Source organism: Eretmochelys imbricata, chromosome 1 (genome assembly GCF_965152235.1).
Source record: "Eretmochelys imbricata isolate rEreImb1 chromosome 1, rEreImb1.hap1, whole genome shotgun sequence".
In the NCBI taxonomy this organism is placed as follows: Eukaryota; Metazoa; Chordata; order Testudines; family Cheloniidae; genus Eretmochelys; species Eretmochelys imbricata.
This window is the reverse complement of record NC_135572.1, coordinates 186,375,205-186,387,063: the sequence shown is the minus strand read 5'-3', so window position 1 is coordinate 186,387,063 and position 11,859 is coordinate 186,375,205. Positions and strand designations below refer to the sequence as shown.

General features: G+C 45.1%; 1 protein-coding gene across 1 annotated transcript; it reads right to left on the bottom strand.

The window, feature by feature from the left end:
* Positions 1-2,250: 2,250 nt before the first annotated feature.
* GJA5 (gap junction protein alpha 5) lies at positions 2,251-3,351 on the bottom strand. Its single transcript, XM_077807285.1, has one exon. It carries the CDS (start codon positions 3,349-3,351, stop codon positions 2,251-2,253), a length of 1,101 nt encoding a protein of 366 aa, XP_077663411.1.
* Positions 3,352-11,859: the final 8,508 nt, after the last annotated feature.

Below are 11,859 nucleotides of genomic sequence, written 5' to 3'. Positions count from 1 at the left end.
TTTTGGGAATCTCTGTGATAGCTGACAGGCAGAAGTTGGAATGGAAACCCATAGATGTTAGCAGCTCATTCTTTCATTCTTGGACACATAAGAGGAGACACATGAACAATAGGAAATGATATCAGAACTTTATTAGGACAAACTAGGCACAATTGTTTAAAAACTCTTGTTCAGGAGAGCACACATCTTTTCCTGATTCAAAAATACCTGTACATAAATCACTTACAAACTAAAATGTTTTCCTCCTGGTTCATGTGCAGGCAACTGTACCAAACCATGCACTGCATTGGACTCAAGGAGTGACAATCACTTTCAACAGCAGATATAGGAGGGAATAGATCAGTCCTGTCTTAAATCACTCCAAGCCCATACACACACAATTCAACCATTTATAAGCAGCTGCACATGTTCAAAAGGGCAAGGTAAATGAAAGGGAACAGGTTGAACTAGGACTAGTTTATCCTCCAAAGACAGAAAGATAAACTTAATCCCCTTGTTTCATTTCTGCAATGACCAAATGAATGGGGATCAAGGTTGGGTCTGGGGACTAGGAACCACCCTAAGTGCTGCTTGAACAGCCTTGCTCAGGGATCCTCGTTTATCTCATTACCAGTGTTGCCATCTGATGAGAGCTCAGGTTGACCTGTGTGGTGAAAAGAATCAGTGCATTTGTCGATTTCTGAACGAATAAGAACTGGCAGACTCAGCAGAGCGGCCAAGGACTGATGGATGCAATAGAGGCTGGTCAGTGCTCTCACTCTAGAATGAGGCTGAGGTTAAGGTTTATTGGCCGGGCAGGGTTGAGGAAGCTTGCACAACCACGGCCTGTGCTGTAACTCTTCTGAGGATGAACAGAGGACCTCACTCTCCAGGGCTGATGGTCTAGCATCCTTTCGATAGAACTAAATGTACTTAAAACGTTTATTAAAGAGAAAAAAAAATCATGTCTTTTCACACCAGAGTCTCTCCTATTTACGAGTGACATATTTGCATCCATGGGAGAATTTGTTTATTTTGGTTAAGTGGACATTTCTCTTGAAACTAGTCTAATAAGTAACTTGGGAAAATTCCTTAGGCCCTTTCAGCAGATAGCCTGGGTAATATCCCAGGGATGCCAGGGTCTATTTGCTGGCCTGACCGTGGGATGAAGGTATTTCCACAGTTGGACACTAAGGCACTTTATTTTTTGGAAGAAAACAGACAATTCTTAACTACCAGTCAGATCTTGATGGGGCTACATACATAATGTTAAAAATTCAAGTAGAATTCATTGCACATTTACGTGGTATAGGTAAGGCAAGGTGGTATAATGTGTCTGGGCCCAGGCAGAGAAAAGGGAAGAGAGAGAGAAAAATATAAAGCATCTCATTCAAAGGCCTAGTGCAGTGGTTCTCAAACTTGTTCTACCAGTTGTGCAGGGAAAGCTCCTGGCGGGCCAGGCTGGTTTGTTTACCTGCCACGTGTGCAGGTTCAGCTGATCGCGGCTCCCAGTGGCCGCGGTTTGCTGCTCCAGGCCAATGGGAGCCGCTGGAAGCGGCGGCCAGTACCTCCCTTGGCCCGCGCCGCTTCCAGCAGCTCCCATTGGCCTGGAGCAGCGAGCCGCAATTGGCCGAACCTGCGGACGCAGCAGGTAAACAAACCGGCCCACCCGGCAGGGGCTTTCCCTGCACAAGCGGTGGAACAAGTTTGGGAACCACTGGCTTAGTGTTTTATTTCTGTTTTTCTCAGGAGAGAAAAGTTGTAACTTGATGTGCTTGCAAAGTGGATGTAGCTCCATGTTAAAGTAATTTCAAAGCAACAATGAGGTGGCCAGTGTATGGCTTGGTGAGTTCAATATTGCAGCTCCTGGCCAGCCTCAGTTTTAAGGGGGAGATGCAATCTCTGGAGATTACAGCTCCTGCTAGCCAACATTCCATCTCTATCTGAGTGACTAGGAATGGCAGGTCCTGTGGTCCCTGTAGGTGGCGCCTCTCCATTAAATATGAGGTTGGCTACCATCTGCTGTATTTTCTGCAAATTAAGTGCTGTGTTCAGGCTCCTGGCAAGTTGCCAGTCCGCCCTTTATTGGGAAAGTTTGCCCCTGTTCTAAGGCTTGAGAAGTGTTGTCTGGAGTAGGGCAGTGCCATTCACTAAAAAGGAGCAGAGGGCCGTAAAACAGAGAGCAGAATGGCACGAGTTCAAAGTCCACACTGCAGAAGTTTTGCTTAGCATTGAGGCTTTCCCTCCCTCCTTGCCCCACCTGGTAACAGGTCACACGGACAGGTCATCTGACCTAGTCTTACTGCTGGCACGGCTGGTCTTGCTGAGCCTGCGTTTCTCATTGAAATAACCATTGGAGACCTGGTGGGGGGCAGAGTCATTGGGTGCCTCAGGACTCTGTGCATAGCTGATCTGGATAAATTGGCCTTCTCCAGCTGCATTCTCTTGACTCTCAGTGGCAAAGTTGTCTGTGTTCTGCTGAGTGGCCATTTTATTGCTGAAAGGGCTGATGAATTTCCCATTGGGATTGACCAAACACTGATTAAAATCTGGAGGGGGAGTGCAACTTTGAGCCTTCTCCACTTGCGGTGCAGGCTCCAGTTTGCCAGCAGCCATGGTGGGGCTGGATTTGTAAGATTTAGCACACTTCTGCTTGGCTTTTTTCCACCCCAGGTGGTACAGCTCGGCCAGACTCAACAAGAGCGACAACATCGCCACGGACAGCATGAAGATGATGAAGACGTTCTTCTCTGTGGGCCGCGAGACGTAGCAGTTCACAGGGTGAGGGCAAGGGTCCCGGTGACAGGTGTACAGAGTCTGCAGGAAGATCCCATAGAGGATGTATTGTCCAACGATGAAGACCACTTCCATAGTGATGCGGATCAAAATGCTGTAGACATAGGTGTTTAGCAAGCTACCCTGGAGTATTATTTTCCCACTTGATTCCTCCCCACTGGAGAGCTCTGCCTTCTCTGCCACAGGGTACTCCTGTTGGTGGTAAGTGTCACCACTGCTTCTAATCCCCTTTGCCCTCATTTCTGCCTCCTTCATTTTTCTCTTCTCCTCTATGCGCACTGTGTGCATCGCATGCCCCATGTACACCAGGGATGGGGTGGAGACAAAGATGACCTGAAGGACCCAGTACCTGATGTGGGAGATGGGAAAAGCCTTATCATAGCAAACGTTCTCACAGCCAGGCTGCCGGGTGTCACACATGAAGTCAGACTGCTCATCTCCCCACGAGGACTCTGCCGCTGTGCCCAACACCAGCATCCGGAAGATGAAAAGCACGGTCAGCCAGACTTTTCCCACCACGGTGGAATGCTTGTGGACCTCTTCAAGGAACTCTCCCAGGAAGGTCCAGTTATCCATCTCTGCTCAGTGGAGCCACAGCCTCTGTGGAAAAAGGATGGTGAGAGAGAGGTTCTGAGACAGGTGAGGGGAACTCATATCCTTAAATCAGAAAATGCTGCATTTGAAAGGCACTGAGAGGCAGTCAGGAATCTTCTGTGAATGTGTGTACTGAAACACCCTTCTGAAAGAAACCCCCTCCCACATTCCCACTTCAGTGCTTTATAGCCGTGTGAGTTCAGCATCTGGCTTTGAGCCTCATGCTAAAGACAGGACACCAAATTAGATGGTTCATTGATCTGTTCTGGTTGTGGTAGATTTTATAAAATATAAATTAGTATAAAGACTACAGAGTGATAACTTGGCTGTTAAACTATTTGAGATGTACCAGATTTTATTCTTGATTCAGGAAATATTTACTCTGTGGTCTGAGCTTAAATTTATCCTCTATGGAACCTGCATCTAAGGTGGTTCTCCTTCTGCTGTATGGATAGCAGAACTGTTCTCTTGGGACTCCCCAAATGTACAGATACTTTGAGAGGTGAGATTTGAATCCAAAGCTAGGACTGAGCAGTATCCTTGCACTTCCTCTTGCTTATGCTGGCCTTCTGCTGTAGCCTATTTAAAATGGATGTATCAGTGGCACAGACATGCTAGATGTTTGAAATGCATGCAGCATCTTCTTACTCTGCTGGGTTTCATTTCAGAATTGAATGCCACCATTCAAATAAATGTGTAGGAAACCCCCCCCCCCAAGCTCTATGATTTCATTTTGTTGTTGCTGTGTGTAGTTAATTCCAACAATTTCAGACATAAATCATAAACATTTTCTGGGCCAGCAATGATCTCAGGTCTTCTTCCAACCTTGTAATCCAAATTCTGATCGTTGATGCTTGCTTCAGAAAAAACATTTGTCTGATACAGGAATGCTGTAAAATCTTAGCATCAGGCCTTGCTATTTTTAAGTCAAAATTCACCATTCAGGTGAAAAGAAACCTCCCTCTGTGATGTACCATGGGACTAAAATTATCTATAAAGACCATTAGTTAGTTATAAAGGTCAGATGCGAGGCATGGGAAGATGATCTTGTACTGAAAGCTCAGGGTTAGGAATTGAGAGATCTGGTTTCTGTTCTATCCCAGACTCTGCTAGACTCCTTCTGGTCAAGTCACTTAATCTCTCTGTGCCTCAAATCTCCATCTGTAATATGGAAATAATGGGTTTAATTCAGCCTTACTGTAACTCTGGAGTAAGAGAGGTACAAGAGAGATTAATTTGGTCCAATTATACTTACCATACCTACCTTACAAGGGCATCATGTGGCAAACATCTGTAGAAGAAGTTGTGATCCAAGGGCAGATGTGCTATAGGAGTGTACAGTGTTTTGATGTAGATAATATGCCCTTTCAAAAACAAAATATCTTATGACCTCTTAACAAATGGAAAACATAATAACTACAATGGCAAGATAATAAAAATCACCGCACGAGGGAAATACTGACACCACAAAGGTCCAGAAATGTAAGTCTTTCTTAATCATTCTTTGTCTTGTCTACAAGTGCTAATGACTCTCCCTGAGCAAAGATTGTATAGCTTCCATGGAGAGTGGAGTTTCAGACTTTATTAAATTATGAAAATTTACTGCAGCAATATGGTTGAGATTTTCCATGCATAAAAGTTGAAGTATGCAAGGATATGATTTGTATAGGAACAATAAGTTACCCCCTTGTTAAACAGTATGGGGAGTAAAATATAGCACCGCACATGGTGCTTTATACTACAGTGTATATGTACAGTGTCATCCAGTTACAGCTCATCGTGGGCTTAATCCTCAAAACTGGCTTTGGCTGCTCTGTGCTGCTGCAGGCTGCCCTTAAGGGACAGCCAAGAATTCCCCCTGACAGAGGAGAGTTGCTAGGTGGTTGTTCACTTCCCCCACTCCATGTAGGGAATGTTTCAGGATGGGGATGGTGCATGCCACAGATGGGACTGGGCAAAGTGAGTGGATGGGGCTCTGGCTGATCCTGGATGGCACACCTGCTTCCATACTAGACCACTTCCGTTGCCATAATGTAGAGCCACCCGGAGGCTGCTCTAAATTATACTAGAGGCTATTTCAATCCCCAGCCATCTCAGAACTTGGGGAGCAGTAAAGTGGCTTAGTCACCTATTCCCTCCCCACAGCTGCACTGGATGTAGATTTGGTGCCACCAAGGATCTGTCCCACCGTCTGAATTTTCTGACTTTAGTTCATATACAGTTTCAATGTTATGGGAAAATGCTATAAGCAGACAAGGGATTAAATACAGGCTGATATGTTGGTGATATGAGTTATTTATAAATAGTTACTATGAAATGATGCATTATGTTTCTTGGATGTTGCTTGGTAACTCCATAATGGGAACGATGTGGTATCTACCCTGTTATCTCCTGATAAGTCTGTAAATAGTCTGTTACCAGTGAGTCCAGTGTGCCATAGCATAGTTGTATGTCTGAAATGTTTTTTCTGCCGGGCACAGAGATTTAGCTGTACACATTTCTCTCATCTTGTGCGTGTGCATGTCCACTACTTGCATGTGTTCCTTCAGGATTCTGCCTTTGCTAGGGAGCCTCCCATAATTTGAAGTAGATGGGTGACTGATACTGCCGATAAGATTATGTCCTATCAACACTGGTTAATGCTAGTTGACTTCTCTCTGTATACCCTCTTCGGTAAGGCAAAAATTTCCAGTGCCCGCTTTTGCAGTAAAAAGTTTTAAATTCAAATAGTTGCCACACTGTCTTCTGTGGACTGGAATCATGGGCTTAGCTCAATTTCTCATCAGTTCTAATGGTTTTGGTCTCACACTGGCATTTTGTACAATGTTCAGATGTTTCCAAAGTACTAAAACTTGTTGCTCAAGTTATAGGACTCTGCAGTTCTAGACATGAATTAAATATAAAAATCTAAATTAATGCAAGATTAAGGTGAAAAAATAAAATGTATGAAAAGTCCAGAAATAATGGAAAGGGTTCTTGGGTAACATTAATTTACCCACATTACACATTCATAATATTTCCCATGACTAACTGGACTGTTTAAATACATACCTAACTTTATATACTATGGGTTGAGTCTATAGTATGGGTTGAGTCTTCACTAGGAAGAAAGGTGTGTTCTTAACTCAGGTAGGTAACATGAGGTAAAATTCTACTGAAGATTACTCCTGGGGGAATTCTGTGCCCTGCGGGGAAGGGGCACAGAATTCATATCTGCCACAGATTTCTTGGCTCCCCCGCAGAAAAATGGGGGAGCAAAGAAATCTGTAGGGAACACACGCCCCTTCCATGGCAGCCCGGTCACATCTGCTGGGAGCAGCCAGCAGCAGAGAGATCACCACTGTGGGGGAGGAGGGAGGCTGGGCATGCCTCCATGGAGAGACATTAAGGGGGTGGGGTTCCAATGAGTGAGAGAGAGACTCACTCTGTCCCTTTTGTCCCTGTTGCTGCATCCTGGGCTTGGAGGTGTAGTGTGAAGCAGGCTCTGTCTCTGAGGCAGAGCAGAAATGTAACAACTAAACAGGCAGGCTGCTGATGTTCCCATTGTTAATTAATTGTTCCCACTCTTAGCCCTGGTCTACACTACAAGTTTAGGTCGGATTTAGCAGCATTAGATCAGTTTAGCCCTGCACCCGTCCACACTACGAAGTCATTTTTTCTGACTTTAAGGGCTCTTAAAACTGGTTTCTGTACTCCTCTCCGACAAGTGGATTAGCGCTGAAATCGACCTCGCTGGGTCCAATTTGGGGTAGTGTGGACGCAATTCAACGGTATTGGCCTCTGGGAGCTATCCCAGAGTGCTCCATTGTGACCGCTCTGGACAGCATTCTCAACTCAGATGTACTGACCAGGTAGACAGGAAAAGCCCCGCAAATTTTTGAATTTCATTTCCTGTTTGGCCAGAGTGGCGAGCTCTTCAGCACAGGTGACCATGCAGAGCTCTTCAGCACAGCTGACCATGCAGTCCCAGAATCGCAAAAGAGCTCCAGCATGGACCGAACAGGAGGTACTGGATCTGATCGCTGTACGGGGAGACGAATCCGTGCTATCAGAATTCCATTCGAAAAGACGAAATGCCCAAACATTTGAAAAAATCTCCAAGGGCATGAAGGACAGAGGCTATAACAGGGACCTGCAGCAGTGCCGCGTGAAACTTAAGGAGCTCAGGCAAGCCTACCAAAGAACCAGAGAGGCAAACGGCCACTCCGGTCCAGAGCCCCAGACATGCCGCTTCTATGATGAGCTGCATGCCATTCTAGGGGGTGCCCCTACAACTACCCCAGCCCTGTGCGTGGACTCCATAAATGGACTCTCACGCAACAGGGATGCAGATTTTGGGGACGAGGAAGATGATGATGAGGAGGAGGAGGAGGTTGAAGCACAGGAAGCAAGTGGAGAAGCCATTTTCCCCAACAGCCAGCAACTATTTTTTCACCGAAGAAGGGACCTCTGGTGAGTGTACCTTTGTAAATATAATACACGGTTTAAAAGAAAGCATGTTTAATGATTGATTTGCCCTGAAGACTTGGGATGCATTTGCGGCCAGTGCAGCTACTGGAAAAGTCTGTTAACGTGTATGGGGTTGGAGCGGAAATCCTCCAGGGACATCTCAATGAAGCTCTCCTGGATGTACTCCCAAAGCTTTTGCAAAAGGTTTCTGGGGAGGGCAGCCTTATTCTGTCCTCCATGGTAGGACACTTTACCATGCCAGGCCAGCAGCACGTAGTCTGGAATCATTGCATAACAAGGCATGGCAGCGTATGGTCTCGGTGTTTGCTGGCATTCAAGCAACGTCTGTTCTTTAGCTCTCTGTGTTATCCTCAGGAGAGTGATATCATTCATGGTCACCTGGTTGAAATAGGGGAATTTTATTAAGGGGACATTCAGAGGTGGCCGTTCCTGTTGGGCTGTTTGCCTGTGGCTGAACAGAAATCATTCCCGCTGTTAGCCATGCGATTGGGGTAGGGGTGAAGCGCTCATCCCAGAGAATTGTGGGGGTGGGGTGGGGGGGGTGGTTAGTTGGGTTTGTGCTGCACATTAACCCAAAAACCGCAGCCCCTCCTTTTAAATGGCCAACCCATTTTAAAGGGCCAACCCAAGGGGTGCTTGGTATGTGAAATGTGGGCGCTGCTGTTTGAAACCATTCCCACATGTTAGGAAGGTTAAAGTAGCCAAAAGACTGTGGCTTACCATGTCTGCCTGCAAGCCGAATTCTGTTGCCCAGAATTCCAATGGGCAGTGGAGGCTGCGGGAACTGTGGGATAGCTACCCACAGTGCAACGCTCGGGAAGTCGACGCTAGCCTCAGTACTGTGGACGCGTTCCACCGACTTAATGGTCTTAAGAGGGGACAAACACAATCGACTGTATAAAATTGCTTTCTAAAAAATCGACTTCTGTAAATTCGACCTAATTTCATAGTGTAGACATACCCTTAGTCAATTAAGGCTCCTTTACCTTGCCAGAGTAGTGTAAAGGAGGCTTCTTGTGTATGACAGTAACGGAATACTCAGCTAGGAAGGTCTATGGGCTTGGCTACACTTACATTTTATAGCGCTCTAACTTGCTGGCTCAAGGGTGTGAAAAATCACCCCCCTGAGCGCAGCAAGTCAGAGCGCTTTAAAGCGCTAGTGTGGACAGGCTCCAGGCTCATGGAGGTGGACTACCAGGAGCGCTGGGAGAGCTCTCTCCCAGCGCTCACACTCGCACTTCAAAGCGCTGCCACAGGAGTGCTCCCACAGCAGCCCTTTGAAGTTTCCAGTGTAGCCATGACCTTAGTGCTTTCTCCCTTTTTTTCCTGTGCAAGAGAGGCACAATGGGGTTAGATTACAGCTCAGGATCTATTTTACTTATCCATTTAAAAAAAAAAAAAAGCCGGACAATGATTAGCAAAATTGTCTGACTTTCTTGTGTGAAGGTCTGAACAATTTAAAGCAACATTCTACTTTACAGAACACCAAACACCAAAATAAAAGTAGTGTAATTTAAATGAAAATCCAGGATTATAACTGGAACGCAGGATCTTGGTTACCAAGTATTTGTAACTTAACTTTCATATGTTTAGGAAATGCTGAACAGTTATTGTGATTGTTTTCCTGTATGGTAGTTTAAATAAATTACCAAAATAAGTGAAACTGGTGTGATTATATTGCATTATTTTGACAAATAATTTTGCATTTTTTGGTGCAGAATTTCCCCAGAAGTAGAAGACACGTCAGTTTGGAGTTTTCATAGGAATGAGCTGATTGAGGCAAACTCTAGGCTCCTCCATAGTCTTTAACTCCACCTGCTAACTCATGAAAATGCCATACTGCCTTGTATTCACTAGGATTTTACCTCATGGTAGTTAACTCAAGTTAAAAACATTCCTTTTATTTGTAGTGAAAACAAGGCCTATATGCAATGTGACAAGTTAATAATATTATGAGAACCTTATCTTTTCCACATTTGTGTCTTTAAATTTCAGATCCTTAAAATTAATATGAGTTTCTGTAGTTAATTTTTTGTGCATTTTTAATAGTCATAGCAGTGAAGTGAAAGTTGTAGCTGCTGTTCTGCTGTCTGTAATGTCACAGAAGTAGAACTGTATTAGGCTCTGCTAAAATCTTAGCAGATGCCTGTTGAGCATACTAAGAAGAGTTTATTTTCAATCACTGACAATCTTATTTGCTTGTTAATTCATCCACCCTGCAACTTAGATTTTTCCTCACTGAGGACCAGTCCCATTATAAGACTGGAGGTTTTTGTTTAGCTGGTTTTTAGGTATTAGTGAGCTAGTAAGCCATTCATAAAGCTTCAGCCAGGGTTCGCAAACATTTTGAAGTCATGACTTTGTTACAACAGAGAAAAGTTTCAGGACCCCACCCCATCGTCCCATAAAGTGAAGAAAGCTTGTCACAGTACCCTGAAACCTGTTTCTGACCTCCCCAGGCTTGGTTGTTTCTAGGGGTTTTCCCTGCAATAAAACTCCATCCTCGCCTTCTGCTTCTGAGAAGGAAAGAGAGAGAGAGAGTGTGAGTGTGTGTGTGTCTAAGCCCTTTTATACTCCTAAACTGGAGCTAATTGGAGACCCCCGTGATCTAATTCCAGTGTGACTCAGCAAATATACCTCTGCATATCTTTGCAGGGTCCCATCACCTGATATCCAGATGACTCAACAAAAGAGCTCTGCATATGCATACAGAGTCTTAGAATCTGCTGCCCTGTTATAGTCCCTTAGGCTGCTAACTTTATACTGGATCAACAAATGAGCTGTGTGAACTCATGAGATCTTGGCAACAGTGGAAGTTCAACAGAGAAAGTGTATGTGACAAAGACCAGCTGTGTACAAAATGATGGCCATCCCAGTTTTAATCGTCACCTGGAACAATATTAATGTTAGGGGAGACCAAATATCAAAGAGCCGGACGACACATGGAATCCAACCAACTTTATGCCTTGCGACGGAAGAATTCTCAGATAAAAATGCTTCAGCAAAAACAGCACGTGTTAGAACATCAAGCTGGCCTGAGTACAAAGCATCCATATCGGCTGTCATTTGTGTTACCTTCTTCTGGAGGAGGTAAGTGTTCAAGTTCCTGGTTTCCCTTTATTGATAGCACATGATCTGAATGACAGACAGGCAGTATTTTAGCCAATATGCACCAGTACTTCTTGCTCTGGATGACACACTGACCTTGACAGATGGTGATGGACTCAGGGAAAGGTTAAGAAATTCACACTGATGAGGTAGGTGGGTGTGGCTGTTACAAAGCCACATGAGTTTCTGCACTTTGCAATTTCCTTCTTCCCCTAAGATTCCACTCCCCTTCTGCTCTGGAGTTGCCAAAAATCCACCAGCTCCCCTCTTTGGAGGACTGGCTGCAATATCAGCAACAGTGATATAAATAGCTGAGCTCAACACTTTGCACTAACTTTTCGCACAAAAAGGTGACAGGAGGACGCTGGCCCTGCAGGATGTTTCTAAAATTAGCAGAGAGACTGATTATAGAAATGCATCAGCTCCATCTGGGCTCACTTCTCCCCTTTACATGCCACTGGACCCTGATTTGGACACAGTGACTGTGGACATTCAAATAAACTCTCAGGCAAATATTCATTTGTCTGCCAAAGGTCTGTTAACTGGAGACAGAAAGAAAGAAAAGAAAATAGTGGCGTGATCTCTCATGTGTCTGATATCTGGTTGAAGTGGAGCCGGGGTGGGGTGGGGAAGTGGGAGATGTCAGGGAACTGGCAGATCGTACACCTGGTAAGAATTGGCAGAGTAGAGCGCCTCCCGCTCCCAACATTCACCCTACACTGGGGAGAAAGGCATATTTGGTGGAGGAGCCAGCTCTGCTGGCTTTACCCCAGTGAAGAGAACCATTACCTCAAAGGGGGGATTTTCAGTTGTCCAGTTACAGACAGACTCTCTGGCTCCTTTGTGCTGCCTGAGCAGGACAAAGGGAACTACATGGAATGTGAGAATCTGGCCCTTCATGTCCTGTAGAAG

Coding starts and splice junctions, on each gene's coding strand:
- GJA5 (XM_077807285.1), bottom strand. CDS start 3,351: ATGGATAACTGGACCTTCCTGGGAGAGTTCCTTGAAGAGGTCCACAAG.